The 24,839-nt window shown below is 45.2% G+C and overlaps 1 protein-coding gene across 1 annotated transcript; it reads left to right on the forward strand.

Annotated features, from left to right (window-relative positions):
* Positions 1-717: 717 nt before the first annotated feature.
* LOC129151075 (dixin-like) lies at positions 718-24,319 on the forward strand. The gene is made up of 5 exons (XM_054724725.1): positions 718-842; positions 19,063-19,189; positions 21,086-21,211; positions 23,410-23,641; positions 24,208-24,319. Exons 1-5 carry the CDS (start codon positions 783-785, stop codon positions 24,317-24,319), a joined length of 657 nt encoding a protein of 218 aa, XP_054580700.1. The 5' UTR covers positions 718-782.
* Positions 24,320-24,839: the final 520 nt, after the last annotated feature.

Consider the following 24,839-nt stretch of genomic DNA (forward strand, 5'->3'; position numbering starts at 1 on the left):
GTGATTTGCTTAGCTTTCTTTCAATTAAATGTGTTCTAATACCATCAGTAACTGAAGTTTCCTCTCTCTCTCTCTCTCTCTCTCTCTCTCTCTCTCCTTCCTTCTGAATGGTTCTTCTCTTTTTCTTTTTCTCTCCCTTTTTCTTCCTCTTCTTTAGCCTAACTCACTGTCCAGGCCCCATGTGGAAAAAGGTTGCTGTTTCCAGCTAGTGTGGAAGAGGGGCGGGGCTGTAACCCTCTGATTCTCTCCCTTTCCCACCCGCCATGCTGCGGTGAATTGCTCGCGGCTTTAGTCAGCGGATCTGATGTGTGTGCAGCGCGCGCGCTCTCAGACACGCCTGTCTGCAGACCTGGTGTGCGCGTATGCGCCTGCAAGTGCATGCACACGCCGGCACGCCCGTGTGTGTGCGTGTTCACGTGCGCGCGTGTGCGTGTGCGTGTGCGTGTGTGTGTGTGTGGTGCGCGCTCACGCCTGCCTCCGCGCGCCCGCGGCGCTCCCCTTCACGCCGGCTGGCGCTCTCCCTCAAGCCAGCGCGGGTCCAGCCCTCGCGCACCAGCTGTTTCTATAGGAACCGCGGCAGCAGCCGGGCCCCTCCTGCAGAGGCCTCCGTAGGAGCATGCCCAGTGGAAGCCGCTAGTTTGGCTCAGGTCTGGGTTTCCAGTAAGTGGCGTGCGGGACTCCGGAGAAATCCCCATGAGCTGAACCCGGAGTCTTTGTGTGCAGTGGGAGGAGGCGGCGCCGCCTGGCCTGCAGCCCCGCCCGGGGAGCCCCCGGCAGGAGCCATGCTAGCGTGCCTGACCCGGGGGAACTTTCTGGACGTCCTGCAGGAGGGCTTCAACGAGGTAACTGCCCCGGCCCATCTGCCCCTCCCACTGCCCAGCTCCCCTCCCCCAGCGCCTCCCGCCTAATCTCTGGAACCGGTCCTCCTCAGCCCTCATCCTCACGAGGACCCCAGAACAATTCGCATGCAGAGCCCTGAGTCGGCTTTGGTGGTGGGAGGGTGCCGACCAGACGGTGAGCCGCGAGAAATCAAAGGGGCCGCCTGCCTCCAGCCACGCTGGCCATTGACCTCCCCTGGCAGCTAACCTGAGCCCAGAAGACAGGACCACAGACTCAGAGGTCGTCTCCTTCCAGAAGAGGTGGTCTCCACTCTCCCCAGGGATTCCCCCAAGGAAATTGCTGAGTATATGGCAGATGTGCTCACGCTATTTCAGGAGCTAACCGAAGAGCGGAGGGAAAGATGGGTGGCATTGCATTGGTAGAAAGTTTGAGAGGGCAGGGTGAGCAGGTAGGTGGTCCGAATGAAGTGCCCTCTTCATACTGATATATTTTTTACATCCAGGGTAGTAGATTTCTCCACAACCAAGGGCATGGTTGGCAGAGAAGACGCAAAAGGAGAGAAGGTCTTGGTTTCTGGGCTCAGTTCAGGGGAGTCAGTATTTGCTCCCTTCTGTGTGAGAGTGGGGAACTGGGGCCCCAATCTGACAGGCAGTATAGGAGAGGGCTGGCTAGTCTTTTTCTCTTCACTGTTTTCTCTCAAAATTCTGTTACTTACTACATTTCTTTTTCTTGTGACCTAGAGAATTCTGATTTAGGATCCTTCCCCCTTGTGATTTGTTCCATATGTCTTTCATTGCTTCTGAGCCCCACCCCTTTGCCTTACCCCAGGCTCCAAGGAGACCCCTACAAGGAGACCTAGACTGTCAGTTGTGTCTTGCTTCCTTTCTCCTTTTCTTTTCACCTCTCCCTCTCTTCCTTCTCTTTCTTAAATTTAAGATTTTTAAAAACCAGTCTTTAAACAATGAACATGTGAGTACCTTCTTTTCTTAAACATGAACATAACTGGCAAGACAGTGCCTTGGCCATCCCTGCAGTCTTTCCCTAGAGGTAGCCATTCTCATGAATTTGTGTGTAAGATTTTCTTGCTACAGCTGCACGACAGGCTCTTTCCTCAATTCCTGTTTCTAATTAAGAAGTTCTGCAGCCTGACCTGTTCCAGAACCTTCTCCAGTCCTGGCCCCTGTGCCCAGCCTTGTTCCTGACACAGAGAGGAAAATTGCAGAGATGCTGTCCCAACCTAACCCACTTGAGTCAGGATTTTCCTTTGGCTGAGGCTGTCACAACCCTCACTGAAGGGCAGAGTTTGCATCCTGCCTGCACTGCAGGGCTCCTCATCTTTGCACCAGTCCTCTCTGAACACACGTCAGGGGGTTGTTAACAAAGAGCTACAGCCACACAAGCCAGTGCTTCCAGCATTCCCGGTTCCTCTTTTCTCTGCCTTTGGGCCTTTCCATGGTCTCGAGCGTCACACATCTGACGTATCCACCAATTATGCAGAAGCCCCTTAGAGCCTCCTCTGGCCTCCCCTTTTTAAACTCAGTCCCAAATATCAGGTCCCACTGTCTTATCAGGAGGAGGGAACCAGCACAGAGTCAGCCCGTCTTTGCCTTCTCTTTTTCACTTCCTAACATTTCCACCGAAGAGCTTTAGTGTGTCCATAAATGTCCCCTGACCTCCAGGTGTTATAAATCATAAGGGAAAGGGAAAGTGGGAGAGTTTTCTTTTTGTGGTGGTAATGGAGTCTTAATAAAAACAAAACAACAAAAAATAAAAACAATAGACACACAACTTTATTAATTCACCTCTAGAATAATGTAGTAATGTCTCTTTTTTCTGACATTTGATTTTTCTATCTATACTGTAAACTTCCCTTCCACCTCATCTACAGGCTAATGTATAATTTATTCCCTTCTATTAGTGGATTTGAACTCTGATAGCCAATCAGTATTTTGGTTTCTCTGAGAAATTGACATAATCTAAATAATAGTAGCATATTAAATCTCAAATGTCCCTGAAAGTTTAAATAATTATTTTACATACATAATAATTTATATTGAATCATTCTTTTCACATACTGTATCACATTTAGTGCTACTGAATAATGCTATGATTAGTTATTTCAGAGATGACAGGGCCCTAATTGACCTATTCCAGCCTCTAGGATTGCTTAATAGATCCAGGTATATTCAATCTCTTTTGTTAGAGTCATGTGATAAGGATATAGATAGGGACTTAAAGGCCAGTGTCAGAATACACTTCAGTCCCTTTGAGAAACTCCTTTTACTGAGGCTAAGAATATCACACGTATCCAGTCATCTCTGGGGAATGATCCAGGCATATCTGAAGCTATTCTTCATCACCCAGATGCTTTTAAGGTCTGTGTGGTTAGGGCCGTGACGTCATTCTCTGTGGCAGAGAAAACTGCTACAGGAAATGAAGCTATGGCCCTGATTGATTAATTATTAGGGAACCATGCAGCAGAGAGAAACCCTGTCCTTTGAATCAAGGCTTTCCTCTACCCACTCTTAGCCTCTGTTCTCAACCATATGCCACTATGCATAACTGTACATGGCAGAATTTTCTTTTATTATGTTCCCTGAATAGCCCTGGTCTCAACACACCTGACAAATTACTCACAGAATTGATTCATGTCAATGCAGTCCCTTTTATCGACATGGTTAGTCTGCATTTTGAATTACCCACAACTTTTGGCTACAGCCACATTCTATAGCTCACCTGGCTGTCATCTCCAGCTCCTGTGTTTTGGGCCTGCCCTTTCTATCATTTGTCCCCATTCTGATCTGCCTCTAAGCTATTTATTTGTTTTCTCTGCCACTTGCCATTGATGTCATATGAACATTATCTTTGGTTAATGCACCAAGTGTTTTTTCTGCAAGTGTTTTTCTAGAGGCTAGCCTTTCTTTAAAAAGTACGTTAGTGCATGTGTTGGAAGATTTGGGGAGATCAAAGACTATAATATAGTCTGGCAAGTAAGCATTCATTCATTCCATTATTTAATTAATTTATTGGATGAGGAAATGGATAAAATAATAGGAAAACAACTAGTTCCTGCTTCCAAGGAATTTATAGGAAGAGATTTATGGGTGTACTATAAGAACCATAGCAGGATGCTGAATGTGATATGTACCGTAAAAGAGGTAGTGTTTGTGTGATATTATACAGATACCTTCTACTTAATAATACCATGGAAAGTACCAAATATTTACCAGCTGACCTGCTCACTGAGGCCAGACTTTTCTTCCTGCTAATCTGGAAAACATGCATGCAAGTACTCATTTAACAGACAGTCACTGAATGACTGTTTACCAGGCACCGTGCCAGGTTCTGGAAACAGACGTAAAAAAAAACATAGTCTGTGCCCTGGTGGAGCTCAGAGGGCAATGAAAATAAAGTAAATGGCCAGAGTATCAAACTTGGGAAATTGTGGTGAGGTAGAAATCCTGCTTGTCGGGCAGAGTGAACCTGTGCCTGGCTGGAGTATGAATGGCCCAAGGGACTGAAAGTTGTTGAACTGATTTGTTAAAATGTTGGTCCACAGGAAATCAGGTGTCTGAGCCTTAACCTCTTAAGCACATGACCTGGGAGACTTTCCCTACCAGTTCTTCTCCACGTAGGAAAGTAGACATTTAAATCTCACATAGAGATTCATCTGCTTGGCAGTCCCTGAGAAACACAGGAAGAGCCTTTGTCTGGCGCCATTCCCGTAAGGGGGACACAGGGCCAGTGAAGAAGGGGATTGGCATGTGGAGCAGCTGCGGCAGCCATCTCTCCTAAGTGCCTCACGCCTTCCGCAACCTGGGGCCAGGCACAGGCGGCCAGACACTTCCACAATGACCTCCTCTGTGCTCTGCTGTAGAAATTAAAGGCCAGTTAAGTCTTTAATGTAATAAAGCACCACACTCCCCAACCTCCTTTTTTCTATCCTGACTGATTTCTCCACTCCTCACCCAAGCTCATTGGCTTTATTCCCACAGGAGTCAATGCCAGCTAAACAGATGCTCCCTGGCAGCCAGCTCTCAGGCAGCGTTCTGTCCCTCGTGGTGAGTGATGGGCTGGCCAGGCCTGTGGAGCAGTGATAGGGCACTGTTTGCCAGGTGCCACTTCCCCATGACTCGCCCTGTTGTCGAGGCTGTAAGGACTGAAACTTTCCTGAACGTATTTCCTTATTTGTTATCCTCAACCCAGGCCCTATTTAAGTGGTCATGGACATAACAGTCAGTGGTCGTGTTATTAGGGGAAGTGGGGTTCTTGGGGTGCCTCAGGGAAAAGAATTTCCCCACTGGAGGATGGGATTTTGTGGAAAGCTTTATTGATGATGTAAAATTAAGGGGTTTGGGTGAGGATTTAAAAAAGAAAAAAAAAGCGCTAGCCGGTTTGGCTCAGTGGATAAAATTAAGGGGGTTTCCCTCCAAAGTCCCATCTCTATGTCCTGCCATGGAAAAAGTCCAGTCTTGTCTTCAGCAGGGCTAGGATCAAGGCCACTGCCCAGACTTTCTGTCCCATATTAAATTACAGTCCAGCCTGACTGGTTTGGCTCGGTGGTCAGAGCGTTGGCCGGCAGACAGAAGGGTCATGGGTTCAGTTCTGGTCAAGGACCTGGTCAGTTCTGTGCCACAGTTGCAAGGCTCAATCTGCTTGTGCAGGAGGTAACCAATGGAAAAAATATCCTCAGGTAAGGATTAACAACAACAACAAAATTAGAGTTCAGTCCAGCATCTGACCCGCTTAGCTTGTCTTCCCAGCTGCAGTTCATTGCATGTGGGGTCCGCAGGGCCACGGGCCATGCAGCTGCTTAAGGCCAGATGGTAGGTTAGCACACAGGCGAGTGCTGGTCACAGAGCAAATGAGAAACAGGAGTGCAAGAGCAAGAGAGCACAGAGAGGCAACTCTCTTTGTCTGGGGATTTTAACCTTCCAGGATTTCATGGGCTTCCATTAGGGTCCACCCTCCCAGCCAATGATCTTTTTCCCAGGCTAGACTGACAGGCAAGCACCTTTCCTAAGTCACCCCAACTTAACTGCGAATGTGCTCATCTCCCCCTTTGTTCGATCCCTTCCCCCAGTGATCTGCAGGGAATGGACTGGTTGTTTACTGGGGAGAGTGAAGCTGTAGCTTCCTGGTGAGGCTGCACAGATGACCATGCTTATAATGTCTGGCCCCCCCCGCACCTTTGCTCTCTTTCTATTATTAATATTAATAAGCTAGCTAATTATGATAACAATCATATATATTAGGGAGGTAGGGAACCAATCCCAAAGGCCCTAAGAGTAGGATCCATGCCCTGTTTTTAGTAAAGGACACTCATAGACTATACAGTGATACCTCATTTCATTCATTCATTCATTCATATGCATTTATTGAACACTTACTTATACTAGAGGCTCAGTGCATAAAATTCGTGCATGGGGGACGGTCCCTCAGCCCAGCCTGCACCCTCTCCAATCTGGGACCCCTCGGGGATGTCCGGCTGCCGGTTTAGGCCCGATTCCGCTCACCTGCCTACCTTCCTGATCACCCCTAACCACTCTGCCTGCCTGCCTGATGCCCCAGCTGCTCCCCTGCTTGCCTGATTGCCCCTAACCGCCTCTGCCTCAACCCCCACCACCGTGCCTTTGTCTGGAGGGACGTCTGGTCTAATTAGCATACTACCCTTTTATTAGTATAGATACCAGTGAAGAACAGAGTGTTTATGGAACTCATAACTAATGGAAATTTAAAAATAAGGTAAAGAGATGAAATCTTCCAGAAAGTTTTTAGGTTTTTACATTCTGGTACATTATCCTTTGACTACTGGGCTGAACACTAATCAAAGAGCCCTACCCATGAAGGGAAAAAGAAATCTAAAATTTTTACTTGTGAACTTTATTTTTACCTAGTTAGCTACCAAGTTCAATGAATAAGTAGCCTTTCCTGGTTCAGTAAGACCTGAAGGAATTAATAGAAAAGAAATACCATATTACATTCTTTTCCTGGCAGAACTTAGGCCAGTAATAACTCAAGGTTTTCAAACCTTCTGCCTTCCTCTCAGTTTATCAGCAACACCCCACCCCATCTCCTCAGCTTCTGCTGCTGGAGGGTGTCAGGTATCTGGTTTCACTGTAAAACTGATTTCCTTCCTGAGCCATTCAGGTCTCCTGCACGCTGCAGGAGCCCCTGCTTTTCTTGCTTACCTTTCCTGCTTGCTGGCAGGAAGCCACAGAGCCTACTTCCTGAATGTTTCTGCACTAGGGATGGAAGGTCCCACAGACTTCCCCGGAAAAGCCCAATCAGTGCTTTGGCAACTCTAACCAAACAAGTTCCCTATAGGAATTCCCTTTGACCTTGCGGCTTAGAGGAGATAGAAAGCAGAGGCTGGGTTTACAAACTTATTTCGAAGGAAGGGCAGGTCCCAAAGAAAACCAGGTACATTGGGTGACTGGAAAGCTTTCAAGGTCAAGATTTCCTGCACAAATTAAGATGGTAGGCAGAACTGTATTTATTGGAAGAGTTTATATTTATATTGTAGGATTACTTGGAGTGTCTTGGAGGAAGCTAATGGAGAGTATGGGGTTGCTAAGGCCTCTCCCCACACCAGCGGCTCAGAGCTTTAGAGTGGTTCAGTCTTGTCAAGCCAAAATCCTGCTCACACAGATTTGACTGTTGCTGTGTCTACTTTTCTTTTCCCTGAGACCTGACTCAGGGGGTTGTCATAAAAACCCTCAGCCTTTCTAGACTTCTAGATTGCTCAGGTATCCTTCTAGCTTCCACGGAACAAGTTTCAGATGTTAATTCTGGATCAAGATTAGTTCTTTGTGGTCACAGACATAGTATATCTGATTGTCTTGCTTTTTTTGTGAAATGATCTTTAACTGAAATATTTTCCTTTGTAGTTCTTAACTAGCCCAGCATTCCACCGCACCACTGTTGATGTCATCTATGATGTCATGAGGGTGATAGCCGTCAGCATTGCAGCCGGCAGACTGGGCATTCCTCAGGATCTCTTTTAATGTTTCCAGAGAGTTCCCTAGCTAAAGATTGGTGCTGCATCTGCTGGGCAATGTTGATAACCTCATCAAGAGTGATATTTACACTGTGCTTAATGGGTGTTTTTTGTTTTTTGGGTTTTTTTTTTTTGCTTCTTTCTGTCTCTTGGTGGTTCTTTGAGGGCTTTGATGATGAGGGCAAAGGCAGAAGGTAGGTACTACCTCAATCTGAGCCAATCTGTTCTGAATGCTCAGTTTCACTGTGATTCTCAGATCCTTCTAATCCCTGGCTGCTTTGGCGATGTCATCACCAACCTTTTTAAAAAATATTTTAAAAATTGATTTGAGAGAGAGAGGGGAAGGGAGACAAATAGATAGAAACATCAATGAGAGAGAAACATCATTGATTGGCTGCCTCCTACATACCCCCTAGTAGGGATGAAGCCCGCAACCCAGGCATGTGCCCTGACCAGGAATCGAACTGTGACCTCCTGGTTCAGAGGTCGACACTCAATCACTGAGCCAAACCCACCGGGATCATCACCAACCTTTTTAGGAGACAGACCCAGGGGTCCAATCTTGGGGGTAAGGGCAGATGTGGCACCAACTTCCTTGCCAGTGCTCCTCAGGTATATGACTTTGGTTTCATTGGGGTCAAACTTTGGCAGCATGGTGGAGGCGGCTGGTTTGGATGAACCCAGATTTGGGATGACTGAAGAAAGTTGTACCTTGCCGAAAGCTGAAAGTATCTTGCTTTTCTTATTAGTTTGGTTGCAAGTGCCAAGAACCCAGCTTGAACTAGCAGAGATAGAAAATGGAATCTACTGACTCATGGAATCCAAGGAAAGGCTAAAAAACTAAATCATGGAATGGGCAAGGATGGAGCCGTCTCAATGAAAATCAAGAACTCAAACACTGGCAGGATCTCTCCCTCTGCTTTTTGCCTCTTATCTCTGGTTCTTTCTGTGGGTGGCTTTATTCACTTGCACTACAGATGTGAACGTCATGCCTATGGCAGCATCTAAGTTTTATATCTTACAACTTTGTAAAAGAGAGACTGGGAGAAACAGAGAGAAGGGTGGTGGGGAAGGGGGCTGATTCTATTTCTAAATTTGAGACCAAAAATGTCCAGAGATCTACTAGGCTTGACCAGTCAATGTAGCTGGATCAGTCAACTGTGGCCGGTGGAAGGAGTGAAATAACGCCAGACCAGTACTGGGGCCCATCACTGAGTATGTAGAGGGTCATGTTTCTACAGAAGGGGGAATCATTGTGAGCTGGACCGCTACCCCAAGAGCTGTTAGTTACACCTGCAGCCTCCCCCACCCCCTCTGGGCCTGATTGGAAACTGATTATGGTCCTATGGAGCTTCTCCAGAATGTTCAAGGTATACTTCTTAATATTTTAGATATTTTTATTTTGCTGAATCTATTTTGTCTTTACTGAATAATTGACTTATAAAATTATAGTGCTAGAAATAAGCAAAATTCAGTGATTTCTTTTTCCTCAGCTGATGCAAGAACCCCTTAAGAGGTTACTTCACATGGCTTTAAGGGCGGGGGGCGGTAAAGGGGACTAGGCTAGCCCTAGCCAGTTTAGCTCAGTGGATAAAGAGTCAGCCTGTGGACTGAAGGGTCCCAAGTTTGATTCCGGTCAAGGGCACATGCCCAGGTTTCAGGCTCGATTCCCAGTAGAGGACGTGCAGGAGGCAGCCAATCAATGATTCTCTCTCATCATTGATGTTTCTATCTCTCCCTCTCCCTTTCTCTCTGAAATCAATTTAAAAAAAGGGGAGGGGGGCTAGGCTCTGAATTCCCCACCCTGGTGCTAACCAGAGAATCACTGCTTTCCCCTATTTTACATATGTGGCTTTCACACAAGTTATAATTTGAGAAAAGATTCTGAGGCAAAAAAAAAAAAAAAAGACAAAGAAGAAAAAGACCTACTAGTTCAACCACCAGAGAGTAACAGACTCTTGCAAGAAGCATATGTATTTCATCTGCTAGCAGAAGTAGCTCTACTAAAATTTAAAACCAGCACCTAGGCTTTCACTTCAGGCCTCTTTTAAGATAACATCTTTGTGGGGGAAGTCAGTGGTGTGGCTGGTCCTCATGAGTGTCTGCTTTGTTGTTAAATCAGTGTTTTCAGAGCCAGCAGTCGGCATTTACCAGTATAACAAGCACAGGGGCTTGGCCTGCCTCCTGGATATAATACAGATATCTTCATGTCACAGAGAAGATGCACTGAGACTTAGTTTAGTGGTTGGCTCCCCAGATTAGACTTAAAAGGAGCAAAGGCCTAAAGCCATTGTAACCCTCCACCTGTGGATCAGAATAAGCCCACTCAGCTGTGAATCTGTGATCTTTCTCTGAGATGCCATTTAATAGGTCTCTGTCAGCATGCAGACATGGTATTGACATGACAAAGGACAATTCAATTAAAATGTTTTGTCAGTGATTTCTTTTTTAGTTTTTTTTTTTTTTTTCATTGATTTCAGAGAGGAAGGGAGAGGGAGAGAGAGATAGAAACAGTGATGAGAGAGAATCACTCATTGGCTGCCTTCTGCATGCCCCACTGGGGATCTGGCCCACAACACGGGCATGTGCCCTGACCTGAATCGAACCGTGACCTCCTGGTTCATAGGTCGACATTCAACTACTGAGCCATGCTGGCTGGGAGTCATTGAAGGCACACTTATCCGTCTTTTAAGTTATATGACTCTGGGCAGAAAAGTAAATATCCTCAGCTACCACTTTCCTGGAATGACTTCAGGATCCATGATGAAGACAGTCAAGCCTCCCAGTTCCTTGACCATCCCCACGGCAATGATTGCCCTTCTCTGTGCTGTTACAAAAATGCCACACAGTGAAGCTGTATCCTGGAACTTATTGCACAAAATTGCCCTGCCCTTGAAATATTTGTTTTGTTTTGTTAATCCTCCCCTGAGGATATTTTTTCCCCCATTTATTTTTAGATAGAGTGGGAGGGAGAGAGAGAGAAACATCAGTGTGAAAGAGATACATTGATTGGTTGCCTCCCACACGTGCCTGCAACCAAGGTACATGCCCTTGACTGGAATCAAACCTGGGACCCTTCGGTCTGCAAGCCTATGCTCCAACCACTGAGCAAACAGGCTAGTGCTGCCCTTGAAATCTTGAACTCTGAAAGTCTACTTTCTGCTTAACACCCCAAATCTATGCACTCCTCCATTCCCATTAAACTTACATTGAGGTGCATCAAGTTCTCTCCTTACTCTTTGTCCTCTCCCTTTATCAGCTCTCCTTAATATCTTTTATCCGGTGCAGATTCTACAATCAGTCACTTCAAATGCACTCTCACCACCATCCTCACTTCCTGGTGATCACTGTATTTCCTCTGACTAATTCCAGTCCTAGGTTAGCCTATATTGGTTTCCTCCACTCATCCCGCAGGCCTGCTGCGCACTTCTGGAGGAAATCACATAGCCTTGCTGATTGATTCAATGACACAATGATGATTTCCAGGCTTATTGAGTCCTTGGTGCCATTGTTCTTTCCAGTCTCCCACAGGGGTCCTTTCTGGAAGCCTCCTCCATTCTCCCCGTTCCTTTCACTCTCAGCAGATAAACCGCCTATCTATAATAACAGTGGTCGGCAAACTGCGGCTCTTTGGCCCCTTGAGTGTGGCTCTTCCACAAAATACCACGGCCTGGGCGAGTCTATTTTAAAGAAGTGGCATTAGAAGAAGTTTAAGTTTAAAAAATTTGGCTCTCAAAAGAAATTTCAATCGTTGTACTGTTGATATTTGGCTCTGTTGACTAATGAGTTGGCCGACCACTGTATAATAATAAAAGCGTATTATGCAAATTGACCAAACAGCCGAACAGCAGGACTACAGTCCAGATGACCACGCTATGACATGCACTAGCGCCAGACCCACCATTGCCCCACGATCACCCTGCAGAGGGAGGCCCAGGCCACCAGCAGGTGGGGTGATCAATCAGGGGGCTCTGTGGAACCAGGGAGCTGGAGGGGTGTGGCGGGGGACATGGGCAGCACCAAGGCAAGGCAGGTGCGAGCAGGGGGCAGGGCCGGGACGGTGAAGCCAGCAGCCAGGGGAAGGAAGGCCTACCCTTGCACAAACTGTGCATCGGGCCTCTAGTAATGAATAAAGGGGCATTTATTTAGATTTTGGGCTCCTTCAACTTCCTTCTTCCCCACCTCCACATTCCCTAGGTCTGTGCCTAGTTGTAGGTATGTATTCCTTCCTCCTCACAATCAGAGCAGGAAGTGGCCTCTTCCTCTCCTCCGGAACCTTGCTGCATCATTCACACCCCGCCCCTTGTATCTGTTTCTCTTTCACTCACCCCACACCTCCGCCAACAAGTGTCCTGCCATCCTAAAACACCCTCATTCTCTAATCCCCCTTCCTCTCCAGCTACTCTTTCTCCTCCCCCATTGCTGGTTTTATGCTCTCTGAGGTCTTCTCAGTTCACTGCCATCTGACTTTTAACCCCACCACTCTACAGCTTCTGTTCTCAAAGGTTATCAAAGCCTGGTAATTATTAAATGAAATGGACTTCTTAGTCCTCAGCTGGACGTTTGTACAGCATTTGACCTAACTGACCACCTGTCTTAAAATTCTCTCATCCCTGGATTCCCAATTTTCTCTGCCCTCTGGTCACATGTCCTAGGATCATTATTTTATTGCCCATTTCACTTCACTTGTTCCTTTAATGTTGATATACCACATCCTCTGCCCTGGGTACTCCCTTCTCTTCTCTTATTGTATGCTTTCTTTGGTAGTGTAGAAATAATATATTCTTTGGAGTATGGTGCAGTGGGTTCAAATCCCATTTTCATGAGTTATCAGTGCTATGATCTTGAGCAAGGTTTCCCATATGGGAAATGGGGCCAATAATATCAAATTTAATGGCTGGGTATGAAGAGTAAAGAAGACAGGCATATAAAGTGTTTCTTTCAATACTGACAAAAATTGCCAGTTAGTACATTTTTAATCTCTTCTTTCCCTTCCGTGCCATCTCCTCACTCCCTTTCACTCCCTTTCCTGCCAAATAACTTCTTGTAGTTCACTTGTAAGCCCAGGATTTGGAGTCAGCATTGAGTTCAGATTCTTGTTCTGACAGTTAGCAGCTTTGTGACCCTGGGTTTTTTGTTGTTCTGAACCTTGGTTTCCATGTGTGTGACATGAGAAAGATAGTTTCTCACAGGATTAATCTGTGTGTGAGTGTGTGTGTGTGTGTGTGTGTGTGTGTGTGTGTGTGTGTGAGAGAGAGAGAGAGAGAGAGAGAGAGAGAGAGAGAGAGAGAGAGAGAGAATAAATGGAAAGATGTGGTGAAGTCCTTAGCACAGTTCCTGGTGTGTAGTCAGTGCTCAGTAGATGGTAGTTATTATGTCTCACTCACACCTATGGCCATACCTACCACACATACATACTCTCCAACATGTACCTCCCACCTCGCTCCCATCTCTTGTGCTCTAGACATGTATTTTGCCAACTGGCTTTTTTATGTTTTACAAAGAGCTCAGACTCTTATTCAAAACCAAACTATTTATTTTCCCCAATACTTGCTCTTCATGTATTCCCTTTCTCAGTTAATGTATCATCATCAGCCAGTCATTCAGGCATGACTTTTTGGAGCCTCTCTTTTTGTCACTGCCCACATCCTGTCATTCCCCTCTGATTTGTTTCTGGAATTTGTGCTTTTCTAACTATGCTGCTTCGATTTAGGCTCCCATCTTCTCTCACTGGAATTGTTGCCTTGTCTCCTCATTGGTTTCTTCAGATCTGGATGCTCCTCTTTCTACCCCATGTTCTCCTCTGTGTCCGGAGTGACTTTTCTAAGATACGGGTCTTACAGTTTCACTCTTCTGTTTCAAAGCTCCAGGCTTTCCTGCTGAAGATCTTAAGCCCTAAGTCTAAGTGCTGGTAGGTCTGGTGCTGACCTATTTCTCCCCCCTCATTGCCTGCCACTGATGGCTCTGCTCACACAGTAATTTATTAACTGGCTATTCCTCCAAGATACCATATGCCTGCACAGCTTTTTCTTTCTTTTTTTTTTTTTTTTAGTCACCTGTCCCTAGGATGCCTTCTCCTCTTTGTGGCCTGGCAAACACCCTTAACAAGCCAGCCAAATATTTCCTTCCCTTTTGACTCTTCTGTGCATGAATAGCATTTTTAACATTTCTCCATTGCTGCAGCAATTACTTTGTGTCATAGTTATTTATGTGCCTGTAAGCGCTGGGTTTGGCACAGTTCCTGGTTGTGTTGGTTGATTTGAATAAATGAATGCATGAAAGGACAGGATCTGCAGGGATCTTCAGAGAAAGAATCTAACAGGTTGAAATTTATAAGAGGTAAGTGTGCATCAAGAAGATCAATTTTAGAAGAACAAAGATGGAAGAGATTGATTTAACAGCAGAATGTATTAAAAATTACTGAGAGGTTTTGGTTGACAGCATTGTGTGAGTCAACAATGTGAGGTGGGGTAACAAAAAATAAGAAAAAGGAGAAGAATGTGAAATTTTTTAGATAAGGAAGCTGAGTGTCTGGTTTTACACTAGGGAATTGTGGTTGTTTCTAGGTATTGTGGTTTTAGAGGGACTTAGGCCAGAATAGCAATAATTCTTGAAAGCATTTCAAAAAGACTTGTTGAAAATATCAAGATAGACAAACTATTGGCTAACACAAAAAAGAAGATATAGGGAGAAAGCACAAAAGACAAAATGAGAAATGATGATGGAGAAGTAACCAATGAAACAAAAGAAATTATCAGAGTATTTTTAGGTCTATGCAAATGCATTTTAAAATATTGATGAAATGAATCATTTTTTGGGAAATACTTATTAAAATTGCTAGAGACAAAATTTAAACAGGCCAATTTTTGTAGAAGAAATAAGTTATTAAGGAACTGTTCCTCAAATAAGGTACTGGGCCCAGATTATTTTATAAGGGAATTCTATCAAACCTCCACATATCAGAGAGTCCCAAAGCTTTATAATTATTTCAGAGTATTAAAAATGTACAGAAACTTCCTATTTCATATGAAGCAAAGGTAATATTGATATCTAAATATGATAAAGACAGTACAAAAAGAAAACTACAAACTAATATTTATGAGTACCTATGAAGAAGTGTCATATATAGTACTAATAAATATTTTATTAACAATAGAATCCAACACCATAGTAAAAATATAATTTACTATGATCTGGTGAGTTTAATTCCAAGAATTAAAGGTAGGTTCATTATTAGGAAATCCATTAATATCATGTAGTACCAGACTAATAGGTTTCAGGGAAAATAATCATAAGAGATTATCTCCATAAATGCTAACAAACTTTCAGAATTCAATATCCACTCCTCATAAAAACACTCAAGAAAATAAGACTTGATTAATACTTTCTTAATATGAGAAAAATATATATAGTTCTAATGCCAGTAACTTACTAATTGGGAAGCACTACAACAACAAAAAAACTATTTCTTTTTACAGTTGATGTGATAGTAATCCTGGAAACCACAAACGTTTATAATAAAGAGCTAATATGCAAATGGTCATCATGCCTTCACATCATAATGGCTCAGACACTCAACGCTGGGGATAGAGAAATGGGGACCAGCCAGGCTGTGGCCCGGGAGAGGAATAAGCTGCCCACCCTCGGTCCCGGGCACCAGCAGATGGGGCTGCCGCCCAGGAGAGGGACAAGCCGCATGCTCCGCGGTCCCAGGTGCCTGCGGCTGAGGCCCAGGCAAAGCTACCCACCCACAGTCCCCTGTGGCCGCGGCTGGCCCGGGTGAAGCCAGCCCAAGTCCTGGGTGCCTGCAGCCGGTCAGAGGGAGGGAAGCCCAGGCCTGGGTGCCTCCGACCAGCCAGAGGAGAGAATCCTGGGTGTGGGGCGAGGCAGAGGCGGTTAGGGGCGATCAGGCCAGCAGGGGAGCAGTTAGGGATGATCAGGCAGGCAGGCAAGTGGTTAGGAACCAGCCGTTCCAGATTGCGAGAGGCAGCTGGACTTGGAGATGGTGCAGGCCGGGCTGAGAGACACCCCCTCCTCTGCCCTATGCACGAATTCCATGCACTGGGCCTCTAGTTACTGATAAAACTCAAACAATTAAAGATAAAGTAACAGGTTGTAAAATTAATATACTGAAGTAGCTTTCATATACACAAAAAGTAACCAATTGGAAAACATCCTATATAATAAAAGCCCAGCGACCAAAACAGTGGAACAACCAGAGATTAGAACACCACAGCCCTTCGCCCCGGCTGGCCCCGCCTCCCTGAGAGTGGTTAGCGGTGATCAGGCAGGCAGGCAGAGTGGTTAAGGGTGATCAGGCAGGCAGGCGAGTAGTTAGGGGCAATCAGGCAGGCAGAGGCAGTTAGGTGCAATCAGGTGAGTGGTTAGGGGCAATCAGGCAGGCAGAGGGTTTAGGGGCAAATAGGCAGGTAGGCAGAGTGGTTAGGTACAATAAGGCAGGCAGGCGAGTGGTTAGGGGCGATCAGGCAGGTAGGCAGGTGAGTGGTTAGGAGTGATTAGGCAGGCAGGCAGGCAGAGTGGTTAGGGGCGATCAGGTAGGTGAGTGGTTAGGGGTGATTAGGTAGGCAGGCAAGCAGTCAGGGGCAATCAGGCAGGCAGGCAGGCAGAGTCAGTAGGGGTGATCAGGCAGGCAGAGTGGTTAGGGGCAGGCAGTCAGGCAGGCAGGCAGAGTGGTTAGGGGCGATCAGGCAGGCAGGCGAGTGCTTAGGGGCAATCAGGCAGGCAGGCAGAGGCGGTTAGGGATGATCAGGCAGGCAGGCAGACAAGCAGTTAGGAGCCAGCAGTCCCAGATTGCAAGAGGGATGTCCAACTGCCAGTTTAGACTCGATCTGCAGGGATCCCTGTGGGATTGGGCCTAAACAGGCAGTCAGACATCCCCCGAATGGTTCTGGATTGGGAGAGGGTGCAGGCTGGGCTGAGGGACCCCCCACCGTTCACGAATTTCATGCACTGGACCTCTAGTAATAGTAATAAAGATCAGAGCAGAAATAAAGAAAACGTCAGGCAAACCCAAATTGTAGGATACTGAATATTTGGCCATATTCTTCAACATTGTGAAGAAGGGCATGAAGGGCAAAGATTGGAAGAGACTAAAGAGACACGACAGCTAAATGCAGTGTGAGATCTTGGATTGGATACTGACCCCCCCAAAAAAAGACATTAATGGGACAATTAGTGACATTTGAATAAGGTCTGTAGATTAGTTGGTAGTCTTGTGTCAGTGTTAATTTCCTGTTTTGATCATTGTACTGGGTTGTGTAAGATGTAAATATTTGGGGAAGGCATATAAGGGAAGTCTTTGTGATGTTTTGACACTTTTATGTGACAAAATTATTTCAAAATGAACAATTAATAAAATAAAAAATAATACTGTGGATTTTGGCCCAGCTGGTGTGGCTTAGTGGTTGAGCATCAACCAATGAACCAGGAGGTCACAGTTCAATTCCAGGTCAGGGCACATGCCTGTGTTGCAGGCTTGATCTCCAGTAGGGGGCATGCAGGAAGCAGCTGATCAATGATTCTCTCTCATCATTGATATTTCTCTCTCTCCCCCCTCTCCCTTCCTCTCTGAAATCAATAAAAATATATTTCAAAAATACTTAGGGCTCTAGACGGTTTGGCTCAGTGGATAGAGCATCGACCTGTGGACTCAAGGGCCCCGGGTTCAATCCCGGTAAGGAGCATGTGCCCAGGTGCCAGGATCGATCCCCAGTGGGTTTCAATACTGGGTCTACTATGTCCTAGCTGTGGGGACATTGGAGAAGTTACATAATCTCTCTGAACCTCATCCATCCATTGGAGATGATACTGACCCTTCTGTGCTTTTTCATGATTGAATTAAATGATGGTATGATGAAAACAGTAATGACCACTTAGTAAGCATCAATTGTGCGGCAGCCCTGTTCCAGGTATATTCATTAGCTGTATAAAACACAAATGATGTTTAGTTCATGGTAGGTACTCAATAAATATTCCCTCCTTCCCACCTCTTGCTGATCACAGTGATTCCTCTAGTTTGTCAGTAGCTGATTGATTGTTGCCTTAGTACTGTCTTCCGAAGGACTTTATTTATTCCCACTAATCAACTTAGAGAAAATAAGGAAGATTTAATTTAAGCCCAGGGAGCTGCCAATGAGTAATTGCCAACATCACTTTATTAAGGAAGTACTTGGGGCTTAGAAGTCAACGGAACTTTAACCAAATTATAATTTAATACTTTAGCCCTTAAACTTAATTTTTAGGTTCAGGGTCTTGGGCTTCTACAGAAACCAGACAGAGTGCTGCCTGTACTATGACATTGTTCATGTGCTACTTTGATATTTAGTGCCCATCTTCAGACCAAATAATCAGAATAAACACCTGCATACAAGCTATGTGTAAGAGACAAGCAGAACATGTAAGGTCATCCAAGGGTTTGGATGAGCTGTATGTCCCTACCTGGGCCTAACAGGCGTCTGAGGATACTGGACCCTAGCTTTGTCGGAAAATAAATGAAAGTGTCCCCTCTCCCCCAACCGTTCCTTAGTTTTCAGGAACACTGCTTACCATAGCCTTTCTTTGGTAAGTTTGTGCAGGTTTTAGGTGACTAGATCCTCTTTGACAATATAAAGCACGGATTAAAACTAACTTTGTAGCAATCCCCGGATTATAGGCTCAGGAGAATAAATCTTAGGTTCAGTATGAGATGGTTTCAGTTAAGTCTCATTGTGAAAAAAGCAGCTAGGGAAAGGCATTTCTGAGCTTGGTTTACTGTTTATTCCTGATCCCCGAGATCAATTCTTATGACTATCACAGCCCATTGTGCGTACGGGACATGAGTTCCTGGGAAGCAGGATGGGTTGCTGGTGGCAGTAATTACACCAAAAACTGGCTGTGGTTGTGGGTCTGGACCTCACCCAGGCAAAACTCAAGAAAAACAGGAGTTGTAGTCCTTGACACACTTGTCTCCTTATCTGTGTGTACACTGCCATCCTCGTCAGAGGTTAGCTGATCCTTGGAGACTAACATAAAACTAGGGAATTTTAAAACGTGCTATATACCTGACCATCTTACTTCTTTCTTTCCTTAAAAGCTCCTCCTCCCTCTGGGTGTGACGCACTGCCCACCGTAGCTCAACCTCAGATTCGGCCTTGGATGTGCAGGGCGGAGGTTAAGAATAATAGGCAACCTTCCCCTTATTTCCACCTTTCATTTTTCAGCAGCAACTGCAGGCATACGTGGCCTGGGTGAACGCGCAGCTGAGGAGGAGCCCAGCAGTGAAGCCCGTACAGGACCTGCGACAGGACCTTCGGGATGGGGTGATCCTGGCTCATCTCATCGAGATTGTTGGTCAGTTGGCCCTGGACTCTGATGCTAACATAAACCAGAACTTGACCTTCTTTATCCTTCATATGCCTTTCAGAACAGATGGCTTCTTCTTTCAAACGTATGGCATTGAGCGTCAGCCCATGGACTGAAGGGTCCACGACTCCCTTCAAGGGCACATATCTCAGTTGCATGCTTGTTCCCCGGCCCTGTTCGGCACATACAGTAGGCAACCAATCGATGTGTCTCTCTCACATCGATGTTTCTCTCTGTCTCTCCCTCTGCCTTCCACTCTCTCTAAAAATCAATGGAAAAATATCCTTGGATGAGGATTAACAAAGTAAATAAATCAATAAATATATATTTGTAAATAAAATCTATGGCACTGAAAGTAGAGAAGACAGAATACTTTCCCAAAGTTAATTCATTTATTTATTAGTCAATAAACACTGTGTGCCAGGTACTGTGTTACGCTTTGGGAATCTGATAATAAACACAGTCTAAGCTCTCAAGAGCTCCCCTCCCCCCAGTCTAGTTGGAAAGACTGGAAAGTGATGGGGCTCATGGCAGGGGGATCACCAAGCCCAGTTCTGGAGACTCAGTAGTAGCTTGTCAGAAGAATCGATGTCTGAACCGAGGCTGGAAAAGGAGGTAGTAGCCAGGCAGATACTGACTACCATATGCTCCATGAAAGGGCTGGTCCTTTTGGAGCCCTGGAGTTGTTGATACTCACTCTTGTAGATGGTGCCATAACCTTATTTTCATAGCATTTGTATGTAGCTCTGTTATTATCTTATTTCCATTCCCTGAATGGTAATTGCTCAGCTGTCTCTCATGTGTACACTGAGCTCTTTAAGAGCAGGTACAGCATAATTTTTTCCCCCTGTACTTTTGGTTCCACAACTCCTACCCAAGTGCCTGGCACATGACAGGTACTCAAACGCTGATTGTTATATTAGTCAGCTGACCTCACTGAGAGTCCTGGAGGGATGCAGGGGTCGCAGTGGTGGAGAAGCCCAGTTTGCTGCAGGCAGCCTCTTCCTCATTGGCACAGTTCAGAGACTCATCAGAGTAGTCATTGATAATGATGGTAACAATGGTAATAGTAGTAGCAGCTGCCATTTGTTGAATACTTTCTATCTTGTTTAATTTCACTTAATCATCAACCCTTGAGAAATAGCTAATATTATCCCCATTTTGAGGAAACAAGCTTAAAAAAGAGGATTTATAAAAATAAATAAATTTATTGAGCAATAAGAATATATCAAGCATTGTGCTAAGCATGCTACTTGGATGGATGCATGACATGGGCATGATATGAGTGCTCTATCTTATTTTATGAGATTTAAAAAGGCTAGGCAGCTTTACAAGATCACATGACTGTATGTGTTGGAGCAGTGGTACAAACCTAGATCTGCTTTTATTCCAAGCTGATTCTAAACATTTAATTTTTCACTTACTTCAATAGATTATACTTGAAAATATAATCAGATAAAAAACCCAGAAGGTACAAAAGGGTATAAAGTCAAAAGCCTTTTTTTCCACCTCTGTCCCTCTGCCAGCTACCTGTTTTTTCTGGGGCAATCAGTGTAAGCAGTTTTTTGCATTTCTTTCCAGAGATATTCTGTATATATACAAGCAGTTTGAATATGTGTTCATTTTTCCAAAACCCAAGTATTTTTGTGACATTCCGTTGTGACTTTGCCTTCTAGAAAAGTTCACTGAATTCACTTCCTTTCCCCATTCCTTATTTAATCAGCCCTCCTCAGGCTTTGGATCCCACTACTCCACTAAAACTTGTATGGTATTTATATATAATCTTACTCTTTACATCAAATATTCCCTTTCTCTGTATCTGGCTAGATGAGACTTTGATATTATTTCTTCTTATAACTTCATATATTTTCTGTCTTCTAACAGCAGGAGAAAAGCTGAGTGGGGTACAGCTGAGTCCTAGAAACCAACAGGAGATGAAGAATAATGTGGAGAAGGTGCTACAGTTTGTGGCCTCCAAAAAGATTCGTATGCACCAGACTTCAGCTAAAGGTCAGTGCCTCTTCACGTTCTTGGTGGACGAGTACACTCATCTTTGGCTGGCAATTGCTCAGTGTGTAGTCAAGGGATCCAATTGACAGGAGGAGGATTAGCACCATGACTTCATGTAATTTTCCCGGAAAGAAACTTATTGGGACAGAGTGATTATCAAAATTTGACTACTTTGGAAACCTGGATGAAGATAGAAGTTCTCTATTCATTTTAATTGAATAAAGGTTTGCTTGACTGTGTGTAGGACAATTAATAGAGAAGAAATTACAAAATTGGGACATTAGTTTTAGAATTTCTCGTTTAAGTAATAAAAATGAGGATAGCTTATGTTTTTGAAGTTCCTATGGTTTCATGACCAATAATTATTTCATATCATAATAGCCTACATTTTTTTCCATCCAGTTTTCCAGATGGAAAATATTTTCTAGCAATTTTTTTTTTATATCACAGAATATTCCTGATAAGATGGAGGGGCTCTGTGACCTCAGCACATGCCCTCTCCTGTAGCCACGTGGCCAGAAGGGGACACTTCTCAGTCCCCTTGAGCCCAGGCTGCAAGAAGGAAAGGGTGTAGGTGTCTTCAGAAAGCACAGGCCCCAGCCCTAACCGGTTTGGCTCAGTGGATAGAGCGTCAGCCTGGGGACTGAAAGGTCCTGGGTTCGATTCCAGTCAGGGACATGTACCTTGGTTGCGGGCACATCCCCAGAAGGAGGTGTGCAGGAGGCAGCTGATCGATGTTTCTAACTCTCTATCCCTTTCGCTCTCCCTTCCTCTCTGTAAAAAATCAATAAAATATATTTAGAAAAAAAAGAAAGAAAGCACAGGCCCCAGTCCTCTCGCCATTTCTCTAGAACTGACTGTAATCCGGTTCTGTTTCAGCCTCAGTTTCTGGGCCTGGTTACCTGTGAGAATGGGGGAAGAAGAGGCACTCCTGTCATGTTTCTGTTACTGATGTTCACTGTGTTGGGGTCATTCAGGAAGGGTAGATGCTAACCATTGAGAGCACCCTGTAGAAGGTATCAATCAGTCCTTTCAAAACCTTGCACATCTAAAAGGCTATGCAACTAAAAAAAAAAAAAAATAGAATTTTACCAATTTCCTTACATTAACTTTCACCAGACCTATCACATTTTTTTCTGCCTGCATTCCTTTTTCTTTTCTAGGGCAAACTTAGAATGCGATAATCTCTTTCATCTGGTCCCCATTAGGAGTGGGCTTGGGGATCTGGCCCATTAAAGTCAACTATTTTTAGGGAACACTGCCACTCAGGACCTCAGTCTTTTACCTGGCTTCCTGATTAGTCCCACTGCATTGATGTTTGTCCTCCTCCCATCTGCTCTCCACGTTGCCGCCAGAATGAGCTTACCATGAGTACATATGCTCACGCAGTCCTCTGCCTCGGAGGGTCCTTAGGATAAAATCCGCAGTCCTTCCTATGGCTTATCGTGCCCTTCCTGACCTGACCTCTGCTGGACTCCTTTCAGCTCCTCCACCACAGAGCTGTGCCATAGAAGTATAATGTGAGTCACATGTGTAATAAAAAGTTTCTAGTAGCCACATTAAACAAAAGAAAAAAGTGTGAACCAGTTTGCATAATAAATTTTTTAACTCAATATATCCAAAATATTATTTCAAAATGTAAACTATTAATGAGATATTTTGCATTCTATTTTTTGTACTACATCTAAGGAGATATTTTGCATTCTCTTTTTGTGTGTGCATGTGCTAAGTAAATACAACACTTATAGCACATTTCAATTCAGACTATAGCTACCTTTTAAGTGCTCAGTGTAGCTAGCGGCTCCCACACCAGACAGCGAGGCTCCAGTATGTCATGCTTTCTTTTGCCTCTAGACTTCATGCTTGCTGCTCCCTCTTCTCCTCCATCTGATGGACCACCATTCATCAACCAAGTCTCAGCTTAGAGCTCACTTCCTCTGGGAATCCTGAGCCCTCTAGACTAGATACGATGCTTCTACTCTGAGCCCCCAAGGAATCCTGTACTTCTATCAGAACATGTTACTATACTTCATTGTAATTGCTTTTAAATCGTCTGTGTCCCTGTTGAACACGGCTTTGTGAGGACAGAGAGCTTGACTGCCTCGCTCACCTGCATCCCTAGCAAGTGCGTATTTAGTGAATGAGGCCGCGGCCCTCTACCTCCCTCTGAGGGCCTCTCCGTCTGTTCTGTCCCCCAGATATTGTGGAAGGAAACCTGAAGTCTATCATGCGGCTGGTGCTTGCCTTGGCAGCTCACTTCAAACCCGGCTCTGGCAGGACAGTGAGCCAAGGACGGGACTTCAGAGCCCCTCTGCAGAGTCACCAGCCACACTGTGCCACGGCTGTGGCCCAGGGAGCAGCTGCTGCTCTGGCTGATGTGTGTCATGACATGTCACGGTCAGGACGGGACGTCTTTCGGTACAGACAGAGGTAAGTGTGGAAATCTGAGAATGAAAACTGGACTGTCTTTGATATTTTTCCCTTAAATGCTTATCTGCAGTAGATGAAAATATCCCCCAAACAGCCCCATGTTGCAGAAAAGAGCACTTAGAAAGAGAAAAGCCCTTTCTTTTGAAGAGTTCTATTCGCAGTCAGCAGAAAGTGGATGAATGACAGGTAATCTGTTGCTCTGGTGCCCAGAATTGTAAAGAGATGCCATTGGCACTGTGTGTTTTCTTCACTGGGAGCAATGTTCCATTCATCTGCGGGAGTCTCTCCCTGGAATGTACCCTGAAGGCCAAGCTGCCCCCGGAGTCACGGCAGGAAATGCTTTGGCGGTTGTGTGTGTGCTAAGCATGACCCTGAGGTGTTGCAAAGATTGGTGAAGTTATGCGCTTTTGTATCTGTCTTCCCTGCTAGGTTTCAAGTGTCTCTGAGGCAGGGGCTTTGCCTTATTCATCTTTCCTATAGTGCTCACAAGAGGGCCTTCTGTCAGTACGTGATGAGTTGAAGTGAAGGACTGACCCTTCTCCTTTGCTGGTGTCCTCTGACTTTAGGAACAGCAGCACGGACGAGGAGATCGAGAATCCGTACTGGAGCGTGCGCGCTCTGGTGCAGCAGTACGAAGGGCAGCAAAGGTCCCCGTCTGAGTCCAGCTGCTCCAGGTAACCGTGGCCTCAGATTCTTTACCACTCCGGTTCTGGCTAAAAGCTGAATTCCTGGGGAGTCTCGGGGTTCTTAGCCTCAAGCAGCAACACAACAGGCCATGAGGCACCTAAACCCGTTCTCTTTCCCTCCGATTATGTTTGGCCTTAAAGGGGTAGCCCCCAGCACTGCCTCTTGGTTTTGTGCTGGCAGGAGGGGAGGGTGGGATGCTGTGAATTTCCCACCTGAGGAAGCTTTGTGCAGAGCCACAGTGCCCGTGCTGGGACCTGCCATGGTCCAGCCTGGTGGTTCGGATGTTTATCAGCTGCCAGCGTTTATGAGAATCAGTTCCATTGCACTGGCTTATTGTCTGGGTACAACTAAGTTATGGCCTGACGGGGCTGCAACAAGCTCGTAGCAAGAGAAAATGAGCAGAGTTGTCGTAGAGCATTAGACTGTTTCCGACTTTCACTTACAGGGCTGGGAACTATGGCATATTTGAGTGGGCTAATGATTAGAATACATATGTGACTAGCTGAAAGGC

Source organism: Eptesicus fuscus, chromosome 13 (genome assembly GCF_027574615.1).
Source record: "Eptesicus fuscus isolate TK198812 chromosome 13, DD_ASM_mEF_20220401, whole genome shotgun sequence".
Lineage (NCBI taxonomy): Eukaryota > Metazoa > Chordata > Mammalia > Chiroptera > Vespertilionidae > Eptesicus > Eptesicus fuscus.

Coding starts and splice junctions, on each gene's coding strand:
- LOC129151075 (XM_054724725.1), top strand. CDS start 783: ATGCTAGCGTGCCTGACCCGGGGGAACTTTCTGGACGTCCTGCAGGAG. Junction 19,190..21,085: donor TCATCTCATCGAGATTGTTG/GTCAGTTGGCCC, acceptor GTCTTCTAACAG/CAGGAGAAAAGCTGAGTGGG. Junction 23,642..24,207: donor GTCTTTCGGTACAGACAGAG/GTAAGTGTGGAA, acceptor CTCTGACTTTAG/GAACAGCAGCACGGACGAGG.